The sequence below is a fragment of the Pholis gunnellus genome (assembly GCF_910591455.1).
Source record: "Pholis gunnellus genome assembly, chromosome: 17".
NCBI lineage: Eukaryota > Metazoa > Chordata > Actinopteri > Perciformes > Pholidae > Pholis > Pholis gunnellus.
The window spans coordinates 19,751,718-19,778,369 of record NC_136544.1 but is presented as its reverse complement, the minus strand read 5'-3'; the positions used below and the strand labels follow the sequence as shown (position 1 = coordinate 19,778,369).

At 43.2% G+C, this 26,652-nt stretch overlaps 1 protein-coding gene across 1 annotated transcript; it reads left to right on the top strand.

Moving 5' to 3' along the window:
* Positions 1-8,408: 8,408 nt before the first annotated feature.
* Positions 8,409-25,344, top strand: gas7a (growth arrest-specific 7a; the record flags this gene model as incomplete). Its single annotated transcript, XM_079176888.1, has 10 exons — positions 8,409-8,537; positions 14,526-14,615; positions 15,958-16,073; positions 18,377-18,451; positions 19,591-19,669; positions 21,086-21,217; positions 22,074-22,197; positions 23,213-23,292; positions 24,014-24,112; positions 25,213-25,344. The coding sequence occupies 10 exons, from the start codon at positions 8,409-8,411 to the stop codon at positions 25,324-25,326; spliced, it is 1,038 nt and encodes a 345-aa protein (XP_079033014.1). The 3' UTR covers positions 25,327-25,344.
* Between the last annotated feature and the right edge of the window lie 1,308 nt (positions 25,345-26,652).

Sequence of the window (26,652 nt, the reverse complement as noted above, 5' to 3'; positions counted from 1 at the left end):
CATACATCTGTCCGATCCCGTCCGCCCACCTTCCCCTCAGATGTCTGATTGGAGCGCACCGGCCTGAAGTTTTAGCAGACAGATGTGAGCGAGGCCACGCACACATCTGTCTGCATGCACCGCTGCGTCTGAAAACGAACAGCCAGCCAGCGATCGCCGCAGATGTAAAAGTCGCTTTCTTCCTCGTGCAGCACACTGCAGTAATTTCTGGCCCAGTGTTCAGTGTGTGCAGCTCCTGGGGACTGCTGATAAGGTGGAGCCTTAGCATTTATCATTATTTATCCATTTAACCGATCATATATCTCCCCATATGAATAACCCCATTATTGAGAGAACTGCTGAAATGCAAAATGGGGGTTTGATGATAACGGCACTTATTGCAGAGGCTCTTATGATTTACATTATCTACTATATATGCAAGCTGCTGCTGCATATACATAAAGCAGCAGCATCACATTATAGGCTTTTTGACTCAATGTTCTTACTTACTCGATGAATTAAAGCATCTAATCTCACGAGAGACGTTCAGCTGATGTTTTCTCCTTACCAATTATGATATCTGATCTTGTGTATCGGCTAATATGAGTACTGATCCAATACCAGTGCATAAAACCAAACATACTAATATACATATACTGTGTATATATACAGTATATATATGTTAGTATGTAACATATTAGTATGTTTGGTACTTTCAATTATGTATTATAAGTTGCATAGAGCTACTGTTCGGAAGTTCCATTATATTCCATTTATATCTATATATATATATTTATATATATATATATATATATATATATATATTATATTGCTGTAAAAACATATGTATGTATGTATACTAAGATGTAAACTGTTTGTAAACCAGGTGGAGCCAGTTCAGTAGAGTCTGTGCAGTACCAGTAAGTAGAGTTTAAGTATGTCAGTAGTATTAAGTTTAATTTAAAGTGTTTGTTTACGACAGAAGCCAGCGGCTGTGAGCTCTGGTGCGCCCACAGAGGAGACTGACAGCCGGCCTCTTCCTCCAGGGTGGAGGAGCTACACGTCACCCGAGGGACTCAGATACTACGTCAACAGCCGCAGCAAAGGTGAGAGCCACGAAGACGTGAAGCACCCTCAGTACATCAGTACATCAGTACAGCAGCACATCAGTACATCAGTACATCAGTACATCATTCTTAACAGCAGGGGTTTGGTTTGGCTGAAGGCAAAGATGGTTGAGACTTTTGTTTTCACGTCGGAGTCGGACCAAAGTATTCTTCCGGCTCCATAATCATAATAATAGAGTTGTGATCACTGATGGAGCTTTCTAATAAGTACGACTCAATATATTGGTTTTAAGTAAAGTGATTTTCACCTGAATTTAACATCAACACGCATTCAAAATATGCTGTTTTTCTGCTGCAAATTAAAGTGAGAAGAAACAGAAAGTGTTTGTGTCGTAAATATCACTTTTATAATTAGATCTTCATTCTCTCTTCCACTACTTTGGTCCAGACTGAAATATCACAACACTTATTGAGAGAATTGTCATGAAACTTTGCACAGACATTCATGATCCCCAGAGGATTAACGCTACTGACTTTGGTGATCCTCTAACTTTTCCTCTAGCGCCACCCTGAGGCTGACATTTCTGATCTCAGTGAAATGTCTAAACCACTATTGGATGGATTGTCATGAATTCTGCTCCAGTACTTGTTACATTCATGTTCCCCTGAGGATGAATCAAAATAACTTTTTTATCGAGCGCCACCATTTGGTTCGTCCAATACTTTGATTTATGACCAAATATTTGCAAATATAATAACATTTATGTCATCCTCAGCTGTGTTTAGTGCTAATTATGAAACGTTACCATGCTAACAGGGATGATTAACACGGTAAACATCATACCTGCTCAGCAAGTTAATATTGTTATTTTTTGTTTTGTTTATTTTGCCCATTTTAAAATCTTTAAAACTTTTTAACTTTTATGCAGATGTACAGCGAGTTGCTCTCAAACTAGTTGGCTCACTGTTGTGTTATACTTTTTAAATGTAAATGTTAGATGTTTCAAGTAAAGATATTGAAAATAAGGTTTCCCCAGTGAAACAAAACAGTGGGAAGTGAACATGTGACACTCAGAGTTTTGAGTCAATGCTGAATTGAGTTTTTTTGTCCTTTTGAGACACAACGAAAACTTCCCTCCATCGGACACAGAAGTCATGTTTTTCTATTCATTCGCCCCGTACCAAACTGTTATCACTTCCTCTTGTGTTTAAGTTCGCTCATCGTGTCATTCGGCTCTCACTGTGAACTACGAGGACTCATTATCATTCCTCCCCATCGTCGTGTCTCAGCGCTCCATTCATGTGGACACAGGCCTGCAGATTGGATCCACTTTAATCTGATTATCTTAAACGTGTTGCACAGCCAGAACCTCAGCAGAGAGATCTGTGGACTCAGGCGAGGCGGAGGGATATTTGTCTTCTGCTCTAATACTTATACTGCTAATACTAGAGTCTGAAGAGGTGTATTAGGCTGGAAGGCAGGCGACCTTTCACAAACATATGCTCCTGTGTGTGTGTGTGTGTGTGTGTGTGTGTGTGTGTGTGTGTGTGTGTGTGTGTGTGTGTGTGTGTGTGTGTGTGTGTGTGTGTGTGTGTGTGTGTGTGTGTGTGTGTGTGTTTTACACTTGATTTGGGAATAAATCCACTGGGGATAAAACAAACTCCCACAGGACTGATGAAAGGCAGCATCAACAACATCTCTGGCAGTGAATCCACTTTGGCTCACTGCACACACACACACACACACAAACACACACACACACACACTGAGCAGGGGGGGGAAAAAACACCCCAAAGCTATTTTTACATTCAGCAGCCATATGCTGCAACAGTCACTTTTTATTTTGTTACAGTTTGTTGTTGTTTTGTGTCTGAACGTGGAACTTCAAAAGCTGTGTGTGTGTGTGTGTGTGTGTGCGTGTGTGTGTTTGATGCCAACAGTGTTTATTAGAAAGCTGTTGTTTTCGTCATTTAATGGAGGAAGTGCACAATATTGAGGATCAGTCGAAATCCTTCCACTTAATCCCTTTGTGGCTGAAAATCTGACGGTGGGATGTGGAGCGATCAGGAAAACGTGTCATATTTTTCGTTTTTCACACATGATGTGTTTAAGGACTGTCGGAAAGATGAACATCTGATGATAATGGCGTTATTTACATCCTCTGGCTATGATTGACGATGTAGTTTTGGCGATTGTTTAAAGAAGACATGCTTTTCAGAGAGTTAATATAATACCAGAGTGGGAGCGTTTCGATTGCCTCTCAACGGCTCTCAACATGGCGACCCCGTGTAGCTAACGGAACGTCATTCACTACATCTTTAAACAGCAAATCGTTGTTTGATGCTGTGTTAAATGTCTTTTAATTAAAATTCTTGACTTTCATCTTTCCATCCATCACACACATTTGGACATTTGTGCTTTCGAGTTTGCACTTGAGGAACCACAGAGCGACAGCGATTCACCCGCAGCTGTTACAGCGTAAAGGACTTCCTGCTCCACTAAGTGGAATGATTCCTGATTACTTCGTGTGATAGACGACTAAAATACCGGCGGCGAGCTGGAAATCATGCAGGAGGGTCTATAAACAACAAGCTTATTAGGAAATAAAGTTGACTGTGACTTTACCTGAAGTGCTGTCACAACAAGGTTAAAGGTTTTTATTTTTACTGAATGATGTTTGAGAGTTTAAGGGACATTTTAGGCTTCCTGTCCTTAATTAAATTGGACTAGAAAGAAGCATACAATAAGTTAAATCACAATAAAAGGACCAAGTATCCTGCAGGGAGCACAGAGAGTCTGTGGCCGTGTTTTCATTACAACCACACATTAAAAGGTTTATTCTGGACCATAATTAAAATCAGGAAGGTTTGTCCTGTGAGGACGAATGTGTGCAGAACTTCTCATTTGATTTTGACATCATTTGTGTGCAAAGATGACATTTCGACCTGAAGTTGGAGCCAGAAAACGGAGAAGGTCTATCCCCTGAGGAGAACGAATGAGCTCAGCACATTTCTGTTTTTTGTTGTTTAGATTTATTCAAACAAGCACCTTGAAAATAAGTCTCACACAACTTCAAAAATGCAATTAATATTTAATTTAACCACAAATTAACTCACATTTCACGCAAAAAAGGAAAGTTAGTGCATTTCTACATCAAACTACAGCCTCTAATGCAAAGTGTAGATGAAGGTTTTGCAGAGAAACATCAACGTGCAGGAGGAGCTGACGATGTGTGAAAGTGTGGCACATTTTCCTTTTTCAGCTGTCATCCTCGCTGTCGTTTGTCTCGTTCCAGAAACAACATGGCGGCGTCCGTCCTCGTCAGCCGAGGCCCCACAGAGACCGCTGGCGCGACAGAACGCCTCACCATATGGTAAAACTGAGCCTGCATCTTCTCAGCCACACGCGCTTTTCTTTTTGAAACAAATTTCTGAAAAGGCACCGACGTGTAGAAAACAAAACAACAGCACAGGAAGCATAGCGTAAGGTAGAAAGGTTTAAGACGTTAGGAGTGACAAAGATGGAGAGCATGTGGAGCCCACAGGTCATAACAGATTAATAAGCCTTTTGGCGTCAGCAGCAGTAAATCTGCTTATTATCCTAAAACCAGATTCCTTCAGCTGAGCAGTTAAACTGACACGATACGAGAATTTCCAACAGACTTAAGACACATTTGCTTTTTTAACAAAAACCTTTGATAAATCCCCTGTAATACATTTCTCTGCTGTGTCCTGCATCATCACGAGTCTCCCTACTGGATGGAAATCCTACATTTTCTTAATGACTGGCTTATTATGTCTCATCGCTGGCAGCATCCTCGCTAACGACGTCTCAGCAGATAGCAGATGGTTTTCTTCTTTCTGCTGGCACGTGGCCTAAACACACGTAGAGGGAAAAAACCAGGCGGCTGCAGAGGAGTTTTGTCAGCTTTTAACCAGACAAGTGTGATCCTCCTTAGAGAGAGAGAGAAGAGTAATGAAAGACGGTTTAAAGGTGAGCAGCCTGGACGTCTCCTGAAAACCTCTGGACAGGAAGCAGAAGGTTTAACCAGCTGGATCCACAGAGAGAGAAACAGGGAGGCAGCCGTCAAGGGGAAGTAGAAGAGACCGGATTGTTGCATCACAGCACATCTATAATAAATATGTACAAATACTCAAAGTATCACACAATACACAGCTGAATATTCTCTCCATGTAATATAACGTCTGTTTTTGATGGATCCCTGCTCTCTTTTGTGCAAATGTGACTTCCTGTTTTTCACGTGTCGGCGACCTGTTGAATCTTTCTGTGGAGTAACGGAGGTTAATGAAAGGCCGTGGACGTCTTAATGTCCCTTTAAGCAAAGGGGACAGTCATTGTTATTTCTGGTTCATCTGGTCCTGCTCTGACCGGCGTCCACGGCTGTGTCGTGTGGCCTCGGGGGGTCTCACTGTGCCGGGCTCACGTGTTTACCTTCAGCTGGAGATGCGACGAGCAGACAGCTCATGAATCACAGGCCATGCAGAACCATTAAGGGCCTAAAGGATGAAACCAGGGACGTTTCCTCAGAGCCGCGAACCCCTCGGGACCCGGCTCATTAATGACAGTCATTCAATATGTGGCGATATGGATCTGCGAAGAGATATCGTACTCTGCAAACTGGAAAATTGGCCTTTAAATGTAACAAAAGCTGCATGAAATAGTCATTATTTGAGCGTGAGGGAGTCTGTGTCTCTTCTGAAAAGGCTGAACCACAGCGAGTACTCACCGAGATTAGGATGTCACATCTTTGACCTTTTCTCCCCTCCTGCTCGTTTATGTGAAGTTATCGAACAAAAGTAAAGCCTCCCGTCAGGTTCGTCACTAATGTGTGTTTATCATCTGCTTTTGTCTTCAGCCAACAGTCAGCACACAGAGGCCGCTGATGTTGCTCTGAGGAAACCCACCGGGACCAAACAGGTGAGCCTGAAGAGACGAGTCCGCATCGAGAACCTTCTGCTCTGTTTGCAAACAAAGAGGTCCAGACCGTCTCCATCCGTCCACCTCCAACCTCCTCCTTCTCTGGACTGTAACGTCCCCTCACCTCCTCTTTTCCTCTCGCCATAATTACTTCCAGCGCCAGAGGCGTTGTCACTTCAATGAAAACGTATCGATTTTGTGATTTGCTGTAACGACCAATGCTGATGCTGTTCTTCTCGTGTGGACAGTCTCGTGTTTGTGTTGTTTAACTGAGTAAAGCGATGCACAATATTAGATTCTTGCCAAATAACCGATATATTTTTCAGCTTATTTTGTCTGTTCAACAATACCGTTACACGCACACAGTTATTTTACACATACTTACAGAGAAGTAGTGGAATTAACATATTATGCCTGCTGTTGTACACGTTTTCTGGGCAAAGAAAACTACTTGACCCGAGGTCACTTGTATAACACGCCGTGTATGAAAGGACCGGAGAAAAGGCTGCCGGTGTGCGTCTGTCCTTCACAAATTGGTCGTAATGGTCGATAAGACGTCTCTTCAGGTAATTACATTTGAGTGTTGAAGGAATGCGATCTGGCTCCTCCTTGCGTGACACACGCTGAGCATCTCCCAGCTTCTTCAACAGTTAGTGTCACAAGTGCACACGCGTCATATTAGAGGAAATGTTTATTTCTGTACGATGCCGATATTTCATTTGAAGGTCTTTATCTGCCGATAGATGACGTGCGTCCCTAATGACGTGTGGCGCATCACACATCGATGAAGCTGTTCCACTTCAGGCTTTTAATGTCGCGCTGAAACAATAACGATGATGTTGAGATCGACAGAAAATGATTCAACAGCAACTTTGATAACATATTTAAGTCGTGTATCAAGTAAAAAATGCCGGACTTTTCAGTTTCTAGCTTCTCAAATCTGAAGAAATATTTTTAAATTGTTGTAATCTGAATATCTTTGGGATATGAAGTGTTGTTTCTCCGATGTAAACAAACGCTTTCTGTTCACAATCTGGAAACAGTTTTTCCTCGATAACAAGCTGCTCTGTCTGCTGAAAAGCAGGGCCGCTCCCGCCGCTCTGATGGACCGGGGCCAGCGCCGCTTACATGCCAACCCACGTGACTAACTAGTCGGATGAGGGCATACCGAGTCCTGATCACACAGGAGAGTATAGATGGACGGACACTTGGTGCCATATGGGCAGCTGAGATTTGGATTCCACTTGTCAGAGTTTGTCAGTTTTTAGAAAGGGGAGCCAGCCGAGGCGGTGGGATCACGAAAAACCTGGACCGGGACCGTGGTGGTCGGAGCCGCCCAACCGCCATGTTCTGTGCGGCGAAGGTGAGAGCGTGGGGTCTTTGTTGTTCTGGTCTGTGACGGTGTCGTTGGGACCAGGTGGGTGTCGTGAGAAAGGTGTGTGAGGGCTGAACAGCTCGTGTTTGAATCCTCGGGTGAAGCTCCGTCGTACGACGGAGAAGCAGCACAGACACTTACTGTCAACACGAGCGGAGCGGCGCGTCGCGCACATTTAGATTACACAACGTTGTGCGGTACGTCTCCTTACACACTTTTATAACCTCTTTGATCGAACACATAATCAGAGAGGCTTCGTCTCATTGGCTGCCTGTCCTCCCTCCTCTCTCCCTCCTCTCTCCCTCCTCTCTCCCTCCTCTCTCCTCCCAATCGTAATGAGTCTTTTTTAAAGATAATCATTCAACCATTTCCATCAGACCAACCCCCATCACAAACACCTCCACCACCGCTGCTGCTGCTGCTGCTCCTCCCTCCTCCCACACTATCTGCCTCTCTCTGGGGACGGAGGTGTGGCAGGGATCATGTGTAAATAAATCCCCCTCCTCTTCCTCTTCCTCCTCCTCTTACTATCTCTTCATGCTTTCTTTCTTTTCTCCCCCCTCATCCTCGCCTTTACGCTCCAGCTTCTCCATCCATGAGCTGGCTCAGTGGTCTCTCTCTCTCTCTCTCTCTCTCTCTCTCTCTCTCTCTCTCTCTCTTTGCATGGACATCTTTGGGTGAGGGGTGGAGGTGAGAGTCCCTCGCGGGCATCATCCATCTCCTCGCAGCCTTCAACCTTAAGACTCGTGTGACAGCAGCTTAACCGGAGGCTAGACTTCGTCACGCTCGCGCTGCCGCCACAGATTCCCCCTACGACCCTCCCCCCTCCTCACCCCTAACGCTACCTTCCCCAATGCTTCACATCTCTCCCCCCCCCCTCCCTCTCTCTCTTTGCAACACGACTCCTCTCCACTCGCTCTGTAGCTTGTGAGACTGGAGGCAGCCTCGGTGCGTAGAGAGAGAGAGGAGAGACGAGAGAGAGACGAGAGAGACGAGAGAGAGAGAGTGAGGCTTTCCCAGAATAGAGCATCAGGAGGAGGTGAGAGGGATGATGATGGAAGCCAGCTTTGACACTGAGGAGAGTTTTGACGATCCCTCCTGTCTCACCCCGCAGCACCCCGGCTCCGTGTCGCCGGCCAAGAGGCAGATCAAGGAGGTCAAGGAGACCAAGATCACGGTGAGTACCCAGGAGCTCCAACTTAATCCCCCTCTTCATCTTCTTCTTGTCCATCCTCTTGAGTCTCCTCACGGGGCTAGAAATAAGTTCATCTTTTTTTTTTACTATCATCTGTTGACATATTATCCTGAAGCCCAAAGCATAATGCATTGTGGGATCTCGTTGGGAGTATCGTGGGTTTTCCCTGCATATTGGATTCCACATTAGTCTGAATGAAGAAGCCGTCCGGGAGACTCGTTTCTGTCTCGCTGACTGACTGACTGACCGACCTGATCCATAATATTGATCCGATGCTCGTCAGAGAGGAATTAACGCTCCGCTCTCGAGACGCTGAAATGCGTTTTCTTTCTTTTCTCTCTGCCAGATTTTAAATGTGAAGTGAAAAGCAGCTGATCAGGAGACGGCTGATGGTGTTTTTAGTATCGAGTTGTTGCTCGGTGTGATTCTGTACCCCCCCCCCTCCCCCTCATCCCTCGTCTCTTGTTCTCCTTTCAAAGGGCTCCGCATGCAATCTGTAGGGCAGTGCAGGTCACACAGCAGCATTTGGGGAAGTGAACACTATGAGGAGCCCCCCCCCCCCCCCCCCCCCTCTTTGATTACAGTAGTATTTGAGCTGCAGGGTCCTTCGTCCGGTGATGAGGCTCATTACAGAACACTGAGGAGGATTACATGTCAACATGTATTTGTCTTAAGACGCCCAGACAGAAGCTGTGGTTATGTAATGTGGTGTAATGATGACTGTGGGAGTGGAGTGGAGGGGGGGGGAGGCGACTGTGTGATGATGATGATGGTGATGGTGGTGATGATGGTGAGACAGACACACAAAAGGTGGTTTTGTGTCTCACGGGGTCTGATTTTGTGCTCGCTGACCTGCTGCAGCCGCGGGAGCCGTCAGTCTGGCTATTGTGGAGGAAAATAAATAATAAAAAACCAGCAACGCACCAGACCTGCGTGAGATGCAGCAAGTCCAGTTTCCATGGTGACAAAAGCAATAGCACTGATTAATGGGTGTTGAAATGGAAAACAGAGGGGGGGGGGGGGGGTCCACTGAAGACGTACGGTGTGACGTACGGTTTCTCTTTGGCCCTTTTCAAAGCTTTCACCGCTCTCAGGAATCTGCTTTTTTTTACTCTTTGCTTGTCAGATTCTCAATTAGTTCCTAAATAAACAGGACTGCAGAGAAGGAGTGTTTGATTTCTGAACAATGTGTCTGACGTCCGGTGTTCAGGAGCCGCGCGTGAATATTAAACATTTTCTGCTGCAACAGAATCGACACAGAACCAGGAGGCGATCGCGGTGGCCGGGTGACGTCAGTCCACAAACGGTGTCTTTCTGTTTTGTTCGTCGACGGTGAACCTCGCGTTACACAACCCCAGCCACAGTTGTCATGGAGACGCACACATCCGTGACCGTCGTTGGTAGAATGAACGGACCCTCGCAGGACGCCGAGGCATCCAGCGCATCAAGAGAGGAGACACAACGCTGCGACCTTGTTTTCACCTTCAGCGAGCGGGACCAATCAGAACAGATGCTGTCTGCTCATCAAACCTCCATCACCAGCGGCTCACTTGTTGATATGCTGCGCGTGACACAGCAGCTCGTTAAAGAGAGTCTCGTTGGCGGGACTCTGATATTGTTTTGTTATGTGAAGGTGTGTGTGTGTGTGTGTGTGTGTGTGTGTGTGTGTGTGGAGATGGGGGGGGTCTTTTACAGCAAAAGTAATTTGTCGCGTAGCAACAGCTGCAGAGCATCCTACAGTCACATTCACTGAAACCTTCTGCTCAGGAGAAATGGATGAGAGAGAGAGAGAGAGAGAGAGAGAGAGAGAGAGAGAGACAGAGAGAGAGAGAGAGAGAGAGAGACAGAGAGAGAGAGAGAGAGGGAGAGAGAGAGAGAGAGGGAGAGAGAGAGAGAGAGACAGAGAGAGAGAGGAAGTGTTTCAGTTTATCTTTTTACCTCTCTCTCTCTCTCTCTCTCTCTGAAGCCGTTTCCTCTTCCATTGTGTTCGCAGAGCAAAAATAAATAAATTAGTAAAAACATAAAAATGTGTAATGACACATTGCCTGGAGCCTGGATATACCCCCCCCCCCACAACACACACACACACACACACACACACACATACACACACACCCCCATGAGAGGGAATGTTTATGAACGCTGAGTGAGGACAAAATGTCCCAATCCACCCTGCACTCCTTTATGTGGCGTGCAGCTTTGTTTTGTGTTAAACTGCAACATCGAACACGTTTGCGTGCAAAGAATATTCTGCTTTTTGTCTTTTATTCCCCCAAATTGTTTTAAATTCCTACTAGAGACGCACGATGTTGGATTTGTGCCGAAATGACGATATTTCCCAACTCGTTTTGCAACCTAACTGAACAGAAAGTCTCTCCTGGAATTAATTATTTTGGCCCTCTGGCAGGAGCAGACATTAAATACAGTGCTTTTCTAAATGGGAAAAAATAGGAAACTAACCGTGACCTGAAGATATAAACAACCGTGAGGCGTTAATTCTATTTGTGTCAGCAGTACGTGCAAAGAAAAACAGTAATACTCATCCTACTGAAGCAGCTTGGACGATTCTGTCTCTGAGACGATCCTGAAAAGTTGTTTTTTTTTTGCACCTGCTTCGTCAACGGTTTGCGTCACGTGTGCGTAGGCCTACACGTCATCTTATCATTTGTGGCCAATGCCGTTATCTCATTATAATTATCTGCCGATATCACCGCGCATCCCTAATTCCCACTAAGCTGTATACATGGCTAACGAAATTGATTATTCCACTAATATTTCCGTTTACATGCAGCCGATCATCCTGCGGGTAACGTGAATCACCCACAACCTGCGTCCGACAGCTACGCCCTTTAAATACCTTAAATATTACTTCTTTTATAATGTTTAACAGCAGGCGTGCTTGTACTCTCAACCAGAAATGTGAGCTTTTCCTTCGGGCATGCTTTTCTACTCCAACTTTGCAAACTGTTGGCTATTTGTTTTGTTTGTTGGACCCACAGAGCTGCTGGTGAACAGGAAAGAAACCCAGATACACGAACGCTCCTCAAACCTGAATGTCTTAATCAGAAATGCTCCATTGGGAACAAGGCCCAACTAACTACGGTATATGTTGTTTACAATGACCCATATCAAATCCAGAGTATTGTCGTTTCAGGAATAACATTAGTGTGCATGTAAAGTCCTTCAATGATGAAATATGGCGAAACAGCGTGCTGCAGCGTTACACGTCTGAAAGCTGGCCTTCAGATCCCTCAGAAGGATTTATCTCCCGCTGTGTAATAAAGATAATCTATATCAATATTTTATTCCCTCACTAAGCGGCTATGAAGGAGAAGAAGTAACTTCGCCAGCGAGCCGTCTTTTAGATGAATGGTCTCATTCTGTGCCGGATGTGAGAGGCAGATAAACAACAGCGGTGATAGATGTGGAGCCGGAGTAATGGAAAATCTGCTGCCCGTGACAATCAGTACGATCTCTGAGGCAGAAAATGAACAAAGTGACCGGCCGACACACGGGAGTAAATCACACCGTTGATCCTTCTCAGGTTGTGACGTGTTCTTGTGAGTTAACGTGAGTTAACGCGTCTCTTGTTTACGCACGTTTCAGCTGTTTCCTGTCGTATCGCTGTGCCATGAGTAGCCATGTCAGTGTTTCCTCTGGATTCCTACTGATTACATAACGGAGAACGAGTACTACTCATCTGTTTCTGAAGTTGTTTATTGGGAGTTTGTTCGCATCAAGTGCTGCGGTGGCGGTGCGAGAATGAAGAGGTCAATGTCGAGCGTTTTATTGGAAGCTCAGCTTTTTTTTTTTTTTTTACGAGCTCAATATTTGTGATGTGTGAAGCTGCAGAGTTTTATGCAGAGCAGCGTCTGACTTATCACCGTGAGGCTGCTGCAGAGAAGAGAAACCTCAGAGACGGATGAATCATAATGGGTTTAATGTGTAGTTATACATCACACCTGAGTCTTGTTTCTGTCTGATTCAAATCAGAGTAGAGGATTACACAGCGGTCACATAAACTGTTCGTAATTTGGTCATAAACATCAGTCTCTTGCACTATAATTTGTCTGACGAATTTTACCAAAAATAAGTGCTATAATTATAATCTCGCGTCTTCGTGTAGATGAACCTCCTCCTTCACCGTCATGACAATAACAAAGTTAAAGGATATCATTTACAAGTTTTGACGGTTTACACTGATTAAATACGGTTGACATTATTTCTCAGGACGGTGATGAAAAGAAGTCTTGAGTCTTGAAACTGTAAATGCATTAAATTAAAATGAAACCAATAAGTCATTTTCTCTTTCATGTTTACTGTCGCTCTTTAATAAAGCGATGGTATTTTGTATTCAAGTACTCGATGGAGTACTCGGTAGATTACTTAACTATAGTTAAAATGATCGATAGCTGCAGCCTTAGTTTGAAGTGGTTCTTGCAATGATTGTGTCACATGACACCAAACCGGCCCCTCTCTCATCTCGAGCGTCTCGCTTCCCGTCAGGATTCTTTGCGAAGCCTCACACGAACGTGGACATGAACTGACACCATGTTGTTCAGATGTCTGACCTTTTTTATTTTAATTGGAAAGTTAAAAGAATGCAGCCGTTCTTTTTGCTCCAGCTGGTGAGCGCTCCGTGTTTTCCCCCCCCCTCAGTCTGTGAGACGGCAGCACAGCGCTGAGCTCACGCAGCAAACACTGTGACTCAGTGTGTGTTTCTGTGTGTTTGTGGATGAAGCATCCTGTCTGGGCGCCCGTGTGGTTGTGCAGCAGCAGCAGCAGCAGCAGCAGCAGCAGCAGCTGACATGGCACCGAGGGCTTCTTGCGGTGCCAATGAGGGAGGGCTCGCAGATGGTGAGCGTTACGTAATTGCAGCCCTGAGAGTAATTGAAGACGCTGTGGACCGTGGAGTCTGTATTCAGGCCGAGTGTTGGCTGCATTTATCTGCAGCGCCGCACATTCTCAAGTGTGTGAAGTTGGTTTATTCGTAGTAATAAAGGTTTCTCTGTGTTCTGGAGAGGACAGAGTCGTCTCTCTCTCTCCCCCTGAAGGCTCGCGGGTCACCTTCTGGATGCTATGTTTACTCACGCCTGACCTTTCTCCTCTCATCTGCATGATCCACATGCAGCGGTGGAAGAAGTACTACATACCTTGATGTATAAGTACATGTGTTTCTCATATCTGGCTTCCTTGCTCATTGTTGTATAACTTTTAAACTATTTTAAATGGTTTTTATCGTTGTTTTTCTGCCATTTCTATCGTGTAAAGCACTTTGTACCTTTGTTTTATTAGAAATAAAGTGTGTTATTTTACCAGTAAAAGTCTGAGACCTGATGATGAAACCAGACCAGCCTCCGGTTTAACGTTTACACGCTGCATGTTATATCTTTGTTTTTTATAACTAGTAAATATCTGTTAGATAAATGTAGTGGAATGAAAAGTGTAATATTTCCCTCTGCATTGTAGTGGAGTAGAAGTACAACATAGCAGGAAATGAAAATACTTGAGTAAAGTACAAGTACCTCAAAATTGTACTTAAATAGAAGACGAAACCCATTTCTGCTCCCTCATTCTGAAAGTTGAGATGACATTCTAAAAAGCCGTTTAAAACCTTTTAGATGACGTCCTCGGTCATATTGTGCACTTATTTAACAATTTAGGCCCAAAATCATCATCCAGTTATCTTTTCTTCCTGTAAAGGTACAACATGTAGTGATGATGTAAGCTAGTACCAATCAGAAAAGGTCAGAACATGGATGTGAAACGCAGAAAGCTCAAGATGCTGAGAGCAAAAGTATTTGAGTTATTGTGAAATCCAGAAGATGAAGCTCTAACTTCTGTTCCGCTGTGACTTTAAAGACGTCGTTCCGACTCCTCGTGTCTTCTTCTCCGTCACAGATCTGTAGTTTTCTTTCACTTCTCGGTTCGTCATCCTGGTTTTTTTCTTCTTCTTGTGTTTCTCTTCAGATCAACTGTGTGACCTTCCCTCTGCCTGGAGAAGGTCCGGAGCAGCAGCTCCTGAAGCCCAACGAATGGAGCTACTGCGACTACTTCTGGGTGAGTTCAGCTGGAGCGCAGCAGCTACGGTGGGACTACGAAGTTCAACAATACAAGGATTTAAATTAGATCCAGCGGTGGTGGAAGAAGTATTCAGATCTTTTAGAAGTAGAAGTAGTAATACCACAGTGGAAAAATACTCTGGTACAATTAAAAGTCCTGCATTCAAAATCTTACTTAAGTAAAAGTAAAAAGGTATATATTTAAAGTACCGCAATTAAAAGTACTCAGAATAATCTATACTATAGTATGTAGTTGTATTGTTTTAGTGTGTTCGTCTCTTTAATGTTGCAGCAGCATCATTTATTAGTTTATTCATATTTTGATTCAATAAAGTGAATCTGAAAAGAAACTAAAGCGCGTCAGATAAATGTAATTAAAAGGACAATATTCCTCTGAGTTGTAGTGGAGTAGAAGTATAAAGTAGCATAAAATAGAAGTAAAGTACCTCAAAATGTTACTTGACTACAGTACTTGAGTAAATATACTAAGTTACATCAGTATCTACATCAATGTATCACAAGATGTGAAATGTCAAAGATATGTTGGAGGTACTTTGTCCTGCTCAGTACAAATCAGTCCAAAATAAAGACAAATCTAAGGGATCACAAATGTTTATTATGTTAAAAAACAATATATAGATTTTTCTATTAGCCACAGAAAGCGTTGTGTTGCTGCGTACACGATGATTGTGTTTCTACCCAAAAGCTGCAGCAGCTTCCTGTCAACACGTCGCGTTAAAACCAATCGTTGCCGTTTAAAGTGCAGTTAAAAGCGTCTCATGCCGACGTTAGACGACGTGAATAGAAAACAAATGGATTTAACATGAAGGCACGATCGACCGGCTTCTCTGCAAACACAGAGATCGTCCTGCTTCAAATGTCATTTTCAGTCTCCGGACATTTCCGTCCTGAATTAGATTTGAATTGTAAAACCCTTCAGCTTCAGCTAAGTGAGTGAAACCCGACCTCCTGTCCCCTCTGCTGCTCTGCTGCTGCTGCTCTGCTGCTGCTGCTCTGCTGTCTGGCTCTTTGTCGTGTCCTGATGTTCTGTAACGACCTGCTGTGTGGAATCAAACCTGGCACCTCTTGACCCACATCAGTCCTGTCACAAAGCGCTACACATCCACCCCACAGTGCTTGACTCACTCACACACACACACACACACACCAACGCGTGTCCTCCTTGACATGTAAGTGTGAGTCACACATTCACAAACCCCCCCTACACGCTCTCAAACACACAGCAAAGAGGCGTTTCTGCACGCTATGTGGTTTGTTTATCGGTTGAGCGATGCTCTCCTCTTACTCATCTTCTTCCTCCTCCTCCTCTTCCTCCTCAGACCGACAAGAAGGACCCCCAGGGGACCACCTCGGTGGCGGGCTTCGAGGTCCCCCTGCAGAAGCAGCTGAAGGGCAAACAGATGCAGAAAGAGATGTCGGAGTTCATCCACGAGAGGTAACGCAGACGGATGACAACCAAACAAACAGTTCAGCTGTAATGAACTAATGAACAGGACGAGACGTTGTTACATGAAACAAGCTCAGCTAAAATAAACATGGAGATCAGTAATTATATCAGTGACCTCGTTTCATGAATAAGTCTGGCTACTTTTTATATTTCTCTTGAAAACACTAAAAACCTTTAACAAACACTGCGTGTGTATCGACGCCTGAGTATCATCTTCCTGTTGAAAACATCCAGTTCTGCTGAATATTCATCACAGCTGCGTCGTCCATCATGGTCAGAGAACCAATGAATGCTCGCTGTTAGTGTCCAGCTGTCACAGTTTTATCTCCGTCAGCATTTGAGCTCTTTAGTTCTTTGAGATACTTCTGCTTCCATTGAACATGAATCCAGTTATACGACACTTACAGTTCCACACATAGTACCGGTGGAATAACTTCAACTGTCATATAAATGTAGCGCAGTAAAAAGTATACGAGTTACTTTGCAGGTTCACACTTTGCAGACATTATATATAATGTTCATAGATTTTATTACCCAACAGCATGTACAGTCAGTCAGTGATGCAGGGCAGTGCAGGGCTTCTTCATAGCTTCTCCACCACTTCACATGACATGTTATACACATGAACACATGACACAACATGTATGAACATGTCTACTGTTTATGAGCATATCATTTTAATCCAAAGGTAATGTTTGATAACTGTATGAAAGCCGCACCACAAAGCTCTGCACCTGTAAGACAACAACACCAAACCCCTTTTGATTCATTTAGTCATTTACCTTTTTATTTTCTATTCTTTATTAATGCAATAATTCGTTTTTTTTTCATGTGTATATTATGTATACGCATTAACAACATCCTAAGGCTGTTTGTGAGAAATCCTCTCAAAGGAGGCAGAAAGAAACAGTTTTTTTATTCTTCACACACGTGATGAATTCATAAAGGATCCGTCGGGATCGGAGCTTTGCTCTCTCAGCTGTAATCAATGAACCAGTAATTAAAGCGGCTTCAGATCTCCGCTGAGCACACAGGAAGTGCATTGATTGTTTTGGCTCCCGCTGAACCTGCAACAGGACGTCAATAAAACGACATGAATAATTAGGAGTCGAGTGAAAAACTTTCACATCCGATCTCACGTCTCTCTCTATGGCTTCATCTCCGCCCCGAGTCTGCCGAAGCTCTATTCACTGTGGTGGGAAGTTAACGAGGATCCTCCTCTGAATAAACTCTAAGAGGCCAAATCCCTCCGTGAGGTTTCTATTCAGCGCTGACCTTTCCGTGTTGCTGAGAATCTGAAGCGTCGAGTCAAAGAATGGGCCTCGCGACCTTCTGCGGGTGACAGATTTACTCAGGTGTGGACGGTGGATGTGAGGCCGGCGCAGGAAGTGAATGTCACGCAAAGTACGAAAAGGGGGATTATTGATGTTCAGGGGTCACGGCTGGATTCCGACCCTTTTGCAGTGAATTGTGGTGGAAGTTACTGTCTGCGGTGCATCTCTGAGATGATCCGTGTCAGAGGTGCGACAGATCATAAAGCTCAATGATCGGAGTCAAGGATGATCAGGAGGAAATATAACTTCTAGAGATCCCCGATCACGCTTTGCTGCCGCTGATATGAACCATCCATCGTTGATGATCCACGTTGGCAGACACAGATCCCGTCGTTGTCTTGTGTTTGATTATAGCAGCTGGTCTACAAGGATCCAGACTGTGTTTCATCGTCACACAAATGATTTCAACGCTCTGACGTCAGTGTAAACCATCAAAAACTCTCAATATTATCCTTTTACATCGTCACAGTCATCTAGAGTGTTTAATCTAAATGATGAGGAAATAAAGGATTGTATTTTCATTGCTTAAAACTAATCTTGTCATTAGTAGTTTTAATGATGTATTATAAGCTGTTCAGAGCTCAGTGTAAACAGCTCATCATTCTTTCTTTAATATCTTTTAATGTGAAAACATCTTCAAACTACTGGATTTATTCAAATTTCTCTAAATTTGACCAGATTACATGTGAACACATCATTATAATTACACTCATTTCCACTGAACAGAGCCTGAAGGCATCATAATGTAACTCTATGGAACCTCCATTCGTTATCAGAAAGCATTAAAGCCGACGTCCTCATCGCATCTTCTGACTGAATATTGTCGGATAACTAATAAAACTTTATTTCACACCGTGATGGTCAACGTTAGTCTGTCTCCTCACTGAAGCGGTGTCTGCCCTGCCCTTGAGCCAGGCAGCTCATGTTTTCACATCTCTGTCTTTTGTGTTTTTTCAGGATAAAGATTGAAGAAGAATATGCCAAGAACCTTTCCAAGCTGTCTCTGAGCCCGCTGGCAGCGCAGGAGGAAGGGTGAGCGGAGTACACAGACGCTCTGAGAACCAAACGTCGCTTTACTAAACACACACAAACGGGTCTAAGAATAGCTTTTAAGGTCGACCTCCTGCACGACTTCTCCGTGTTACTATCATCAAACAGTGGATGCTTTTTCATGTTTGTCAGCGATATGACACCAAAATATTTTAGCAGATCTCAAAATCGGCAGACAGAAAAGAGGCTTATTGGCTCAAGAAACGCTGTGTTTTGGTCGCTGTCCAGCTCCGGAGATTCCTCGATTACAGAACATATTTGTTTTGGCATTAAAAATGAAACTAATAGAGACACAAACCCGGGGCTGTTCTCCACCAGAGGCTTCTTATTTGTCGATAAATCAAGTTTGTTTTTTTAGTTTGTCCACAAAGAGTCACACAAAAGTACCACTTTAGATCTTGTGCTCCAAAAAAGCATGAAAATGAATAAAACCATTAAATAGATCTTACTCGACTCGGCCCAAAGCGACAGATTAGTCACTTCATTGATTCAGCGGAGGCACAAACCCAAGGTCCAGATAGGAAACGTTCAGGGTCAGACGGTCGGAAAGGTTGTAAACAACCTTCAAGCCAACAAACAGGTTAATCAGATTTATCCGGCAGTAAATTACAACCCAGACTGTGTGTTGTAAACAGCCTGACTTTTCAAAATAAAGCGGCTTTAATCCGGCACAAATGTCCGCCTGTCTGGTCCGACCGCTCAAGAGTGTTTACGATGGTATTTCATCCATTAGTGGAAGTATTGAGATCTACGTCACAAGTAAAAGTCATTTTATTTGCAGCAAAATGTGCTTAAAAGTATCAAAAGTAAAAGTACTCAAAATGCAAAATAGCATCATTCAGAGTGTTCGTTTTAATCGATTATTACTTTATGTATAAAGTATCATAAAATAGGAATACTCAAATGTAGTGCAAGTACTTCAAATTGTACTGAAGTGCAGTACTTTAGTAAATGTACAAGTGTTCACGTGTCAGTAGATTTATTTTGTGGGATTTACAGGTTTCATTTAAAAAGCCTTGTTCATGACTAGAACATCCACTGTGTTGTATTTCCCCTGTTTGTTTTTATGTTAAACGACATTAAAGATTTCCAGGATTTATTTGACATCAGTCTTTTCTCAGGACTCTCGGAGAAGCCTGGACTCAGCTGAAGAAGAGTCTTCACGATGAGGCTGAAGTTCACCTAAAGTTCTCCAACAAGGTAAAGTCTGACGAGGACACGGACGGTTTATTGTGCAGAGCTGCAAACCTTTTCATTCATGGACTGATCGGATGATCGATTCATAGTTTCGGCCATTTTTCAAGCAAAGTGTATGAAGGTAAACTGACAATCTTAGTGGTTTCTGCTTGATGCTCAGAAAAGGCAAGAAGAAGTATGATGACAGTCTTTTCCCACTTTTTTGTAGCATTTCTTAGAGAAAATGATCCATCGATTTGTGAAGACTTTAGGTGTGAAACTGCCTGAAGTTTAAGTTTTTTTAGCTTCCTCTAAATCACAAACACTTTAATAGTGTGTGGATGTCTTCGGTGTCTCTCTGCACCTTCAGGTCAAGCGTTTAATGTTTTCAATCATCTGCAGTAATGGATACTTGACCCGGCCGCGTCCTGAGGCGACGGGGCTTGTTTACCTCGACCTCGTCGGCGCCGACCGAAAGAAAAGTGACCCGTGTGCGGTCCGATTACCGGCCACGCAGAAGCTGCACGCCGGCCTCGGCTGCTGCCCCGAATAACGCAGCGGCGGCGGCGGCGGCCTCGGAGCTCTTTCGTGGCCCTCTGTTGTCTGATTAATTAGCTCCGCGTTCTGACGAGGCCCCGCAGCCTCCTCCGTGCTCCGCCGGTGCTCCGACGCTCCGCCGCCTCATTATGAGACGGGTGAGGTGAAGGTAACGCGTTGGCCTGCAGAAGCTCTGGCTCGTTTTCTAATAAGCTTCATCTATATCTTCCAGCTTTGGCATTTGGACTAGATTAGCATTCTGCGTGGAGAGCCGACACTGCAGTCACACAGCTGACTGTAGCTTATTGAAGAGACTTTTTCCACATTATTGGACAAAGTGTTTGGTGGGAGAAAATGAAACCGAGGCTTTAAAATGTAATCGTTTCCCTTCATGGTGATGGATGTGACTTTGTAGAACAGGAAACAGGCTTTATTAAGCAAAAAGCCCTGAGAAGCCATGCTTTGGGTTTTAACCCTTGACTGTGTGTAAGAAGTAGACGTAGACGTTCTGGAATCACCCACTGGTTTGTGTGCTGACGTTTTGAAGCCTTGACTTTGACATTTTATAGTCTCTGGTAGAGACCTGTCAATCACTGTGTAGCCCCGCCCTAAAGCATCCCCTGCTTTATGGTCTGTTTGACTCTAAATGGACCATCATTTACTAAATGAACATCATGCTGTATTGAAGAAGACTTGAAACTAGAGATTGAGACCATAAACTCATGTTTACAATGTTTACTGAGGTAATAAATCAAGAGAGAAGTAGAGTCATTTTCTCATAGACTTCTATACAACCAGAGGAGTCGCCCCCTGGTGGACATTAGAGAGAATGCAGGTGTTTTATTCTCTTTCTTCACATGACACAACAGGAATTATTAACAGCTGAGCGACTTGTTTTCACAGCTCCACACTGAGGTAGAAAAACCTTTGCTGACGTTCCGGGCAGACCACTTCAAGAAGGACCTGAAGAAGTACGACCATCACATCGCCGACCTCAGGAAGCAGCTGGCCAGCCGCTACGCCAGTGTGGAGAAGGTACCGAGTCCGGCGTAGCCGACACGGCGTCATTCCTACGTTTTCCATCCAAATAGTGACGGACTAGTTTCACAAGAAAAACACACATCAGTGTTTGTCTCCATCACAAAGTTACATAAGACGAAGAGCTCCGGTAACTCCTACGCTGGGGATATATCGGTATTTTGTTACAGCCTCCCACCTGTTCAAATCAGATCATGAATGAATTCCCTCTGCACACACACACACACACACACACACACACACACACACACACACACACACACACACACACACACACACACACATGCATGCTACACTGTGTTTTAGTCTTTCTGTATATTATAATGCATTATGCATTATATATGCATATACGCATTTTCAAAATAAGTTATTATAAACAGTTTTTATCATCTTGAAATGTAAGTCTGACATGTTTTTTTTATTCCATCACTGAGGTTTATCTCTGCTGTAATAAGTGTTTCCAGCCCAAAACAAACCGCTCTCTGCTCTGCTGCTTTAACCTGATCAGTGGGCTTTCGTTTGACTCCATCCCACAGCTTTTCTCTCCGTTGTTGTCTCTTGAAACAAAAGAGACTTTCTTGGCATCACTGTTACTGTGTGTTTACCTTTCAAACTCGATCCGTGATCCTTCGATCCTTCCACAGTAGAATAGATAAATAAGAGGAAACACTCAATGAAACAGATTAAGAACAGATTAAAGGATGAGACCGGCATGAGAAGGCTGTAATGATTCCTGTAATAGATGTAGAGGTACAGTAAATCTGAGGATTATGCTGAATGACTCATTGTGTCTGCGTTCACACATCCCGCTAAAGATATGTGTCAATGTGTGTGTGTGTGTGTGTGTGTGCAGTCCCGTAAAGCCCTGGCGGACCGGCAGAAGGATCTGGAGGTGAAGACCCAGCAGTTGGAGATCAAACTGAGCAACAAGACGGAGGAGGACATCAAGAAGGCCCGGCGGAAATCCACACAAGCAGGTCAGAGGTCACGGAGTCGGAGCGTTGAATGAGAGCCGGTCACAGTTTATTTGACATCAAATAGCTGCACTGAGACACGTGGAACACTTCAGGTTTAAGCAGACATTACAGCATCTGTTTCCTTGTGTTTTTTTAAACCTTGAGTTGTAGTTTGAACCTGGAGATTTTCCATATTTCTTTGTGGTGTTTTTAAAGGTAAAACGTGTGAATCACAGCTAAAAGAAACTGTTAAATGTTCACAATCTGGTTTATTTTTTCTGATGTTAATGCCTCTCCGTGTCTTTTAGTCTGTTTTTTTTGCAAAAATGTGTGAATCGTGATTAACGCCGCCGCCTCGAGGCCGGTCACAATGTCATCACGGCTCGCCGCCAAAACGCCAGGATGAGATTTTACCTTCACGGAGTGAATATTAATGAGCTTCAGTCGCGTTTTTAGAGTCACTGTCTGACTCTTCTTCATGTGTTAGGATGTAGACAGCTGGAATATTCTGTTTGACCAACTTTATTAGAATGAATTGAAAGAAGAAGATTTAATTTAGAGACATGATAGATGTTAATGACGTACTCAGACACTTTACTGAATAGAAAAATATATTATTCAAAGCTAATGTGAGCAGATCAGTTGATTTAAAAACAGTATTTGTTGAACCAAATCTGAGATCTGTTTGACTTTTGTCCCAGAAATGTGCTGCGTTTCTCAGTCAAAATAAAAAAACTATTATTTTATTTCAGTTTTTATTCAATTTAAGACACAGTGTGGCACATTTCTTGTAAAACATTCCCAATATATTAGAATATAACTCATCAGTTTTTATAGATTGATTAAAACTGTAAAACAGCTAAAATAACAGATTCATGTCCACATGAAATCAGGATCTTTGAACGGTGGTTTGTGAGCACCCTCTGCTGGAGCTAACAGGTGTTGCTCTAAACCACTAATAACGGACACGCGGCGCTGAAACGAGATGATTGAAAACCTTAAATGTTGACCTCTGACCTCTCTCTGTGTCCTGCAGGAGACGACCTGATGCGCTGCGTGGATCTGTACAACCAGACGCAGTGCAAGTGGTTTGAAGAGATGGTCACCACCAGCATGGTGAGAGCGGGTTAATCCTCACCTTCTGATGGTTTTAACAGCTTTATTCTTTATGACACAGACACGTTAGTTCTGTTTCTGTCAGAGACCTCGGCTTTAGAATGAGGTTCATTGAAGTAGATTTTCATCTGTGGACAATGTTGAGAAGACTCTTTGTGCAGCACTTCTTCTCCCAATCACCCAAGTGATTGGATTTCTGTTATTTGAGTATTATAACACATCAAAGAGGGAATTGACCCCAAAAATAAGCAACACTGATCATTTATTTGTGTGTAAATGAGTTGGTGTGAAAAAAGAGTAAATACCTTTTCATGAATATCCAATTAACATAAACTTAAAGTATTTGATTTATGATCATTTCCTTCATCAAATGTACGTCAAAGGGTATTTTATATATTTATTTTTGCATGTTTTCCTTTTTATCAAGATTCAAGATGTTTATTGTCACTTTATACGACTGTGAGGCTCCATGAAAGAAAATAATACAATAAATATAATAACAAATGTTTAGGAAGCAATAACAATATCCATCCACGAAAAGAAAAGAATTATTCAAATGTTTCTATGTATCGGTGTTTAAAGGTGAAAATTGGTTGATTTAGCTATTTATTATTATTAGTACACGTACAGCAGTCAGGTGGAACAATGAGGAAGTAAAGTTAATGTCCAGAAAACAAAAGGGTTCAACAGGTTTTCTCCTTTTGTCTTCCTTCCACTTCAGGAGCTGGAGAAACTGGAGGTTGAACGGATCGAGTGGATTCAGCAGCATTTACGTCAGTACACGACTCTGAGACACGAGACGGACATGTTCAACCAGAGCGTGAGTCAGAGCTCCTCCTTCCTGTATTTAGACGTCTCTGAAGGTGTAACTGTGTCCGAGCATCGAGTCTGAAAACAGGCTTTTAAACATCCTGGATTCATGTTTTCATTTTCCTCCTCGGACATTGATTGAACCCGTCTCTGACGTGAGTGGCAGGTCTCACGGTGTGAGCGTAGACGCTTTGACACATCGAGCCCTGCGGTCGCGTTTCGTCTGTCAGCCTCCCGTCAAACACGCTCGCTGTCATCGCTGAGAGACGCTCCGCTCGTTCAGGAGGTGGAGAGAAAACCTGTGAATCTAAAAAAAAAACACGATGTCACTATGACCTCACATTACTCAAGACTTCATATGTTCATTATGACAATTTCAACAACATAATAATAACATAAGACCATTAAAACTAAAACAACAACAATAAATCAAAAAACACGAAAGCAAAGCCATGAGAGCAGAGCGACTGTCGTAAGGAGATAAAAGCCAAAGAATGAAAGTGTGTTTCAATCACAGACTGTAAGAAGTGGACGTGGTCATCGTGACGTCACTCATTGGTTTGTGGACTGATGTTTTGAAGACTCAAGTTTTACTTTTTGACCGTCACCATCTTGGGTGATACCGTGGTTAGAGACAACGTATACGTCTCTGGTAGAGACCTGTCAATCACAGTAAGCCCCGCCCCTAAAGCATCCCCTGCTTTATGGTCTGTTTGACACTAAATGGACCATCATTTACTAAATGAGCATCATGCTGTATTGAAGAAGACTTGAAACTAGAGATTGAGACCATAAACTCATGTTTACAATGTTTACTGAGGTAATAAATCAAGAGAGAAGTAGAGTCATTTTCTCATAGACTTCTATACAACCAGAGGAGTCGCCCCCTGGTGGACACTAGAGAGAATGCAGCTTTAACACATGAAGCATTGACTTCTCTCGGCATAAACTCATTTCCAAGATTTTCAGAACCACAGTTTGCCTCTTGGTTTTAAGGCGCGATTTAAAAACATGTGCAACGGCAGCGTGCTACGGTTGTACGGACCCGTTAAAAATCCCTAACTTATGATGTAATTGTTGATATGTGTGTGTGTGTGTCTGTGTGTGTAGATGGTGGAGCCGGTCGACCAGCTGCTGCAGAACGTGGATCCAGCCAAAGACAGGGAGCTGTGGGTGAAGGAGAACAACACCGGCGACGTCCGACCTGTGGACATGGACATATAGACCGCCCCTGACCCGGGATCAGCCGTTCTGTCTTCAGTATTACAACACATACACAGAGTCCCAGCTGATAACACTGATCCGGGGACAGTGCACGTCCAGACCACCGAGGTCTGCTCATCTTCTCTCCGGCTGGAACAACAGCAGGAAAGATTCACACGTAACGCAGTCAGGAAACGTGATGACGGATCAAAGTACCAGCATGTTCCTCCTAAATTTAAACCCTCTCATAATCAACACTAGCTTATTGAATGCCATTTAACATATTCTGCTGTTTACCTGTTGTAAAGTTGACACTATTAGAAAAACTACATGTATTTTGAATCGTTTAGTTTAGCTTCAATCTACACTTTTCACAGTTCGAGTGAACCAAACTAAAAACAAAAAAAAAAAGTCTAATTGTTGATATTACCTTTATTTTAGATACGGATATTGAGATCTTAGACTGAATATGATATATTTTCATATTTTGCCGGATCATTTTTGGTGGAAATGCATGTTTTGAATATCTTGCTTTTTCTGTATATGGAGAGCTGCACAATTTGTGGAACCACGATGGTTGTTTTTGGTATAGTCCGTTACACAAGGTATCCTGGCAAGTGACAGAATTTAGGAGCTTTTCTCTCACACACACACACACACACACACACAACAAAAACACAACACATGTATAGCAGTAATAGCCGGTAACCTCAGTTGTTTAAAAAAATAACTAAAACACACATACAGTGTTTTTTTTGGAATGTGGTTTTGATTCTGGTGGTGGATCAGATTTGGGCCCAGGGTCTATGTTGGATCAGTCCGGAGGAAAAAGGTGGTCCAAGTTACACTGAAACACCTTTTAGTGCCTAACGGTTATATACCTGGAATGTCCTTGACATACTCTACTGCATCAGTGAACATTTGTACAGGCTCGACGTGTTTTTGCTGTCAGATGTTTTAACATCGACGAGGTGTTTGTACCGTGCGACGTTGTTTGTTTTATTTTTGGGGGTAAATGTACAGAGAATAACTTTGCTTGAAAGCGGAAAAATTCAGCAAATTTTGAAAAAACACTCGCAGACCAGAACGTTGTTGATCTGAAGCTCATCCCAGTTGCCCAAATGAAAAAACGCATTTATATCAGAGACTGCATGAACAGTGTGTGTTTACATGTGTGTCTGTCTTTTGTCCTTTACATTTGACTGTGGTCGATTATTACCTTTCTGTGGGCCGTCTCTTTAAAATCTCTCAAAAGCACGAAGCCGATCAGATAAAGATTAAAGTCGTAATCCAGCTGCTGAGCACAAGAAAACAATTGCTATTAAAATAAATATATATATATATACA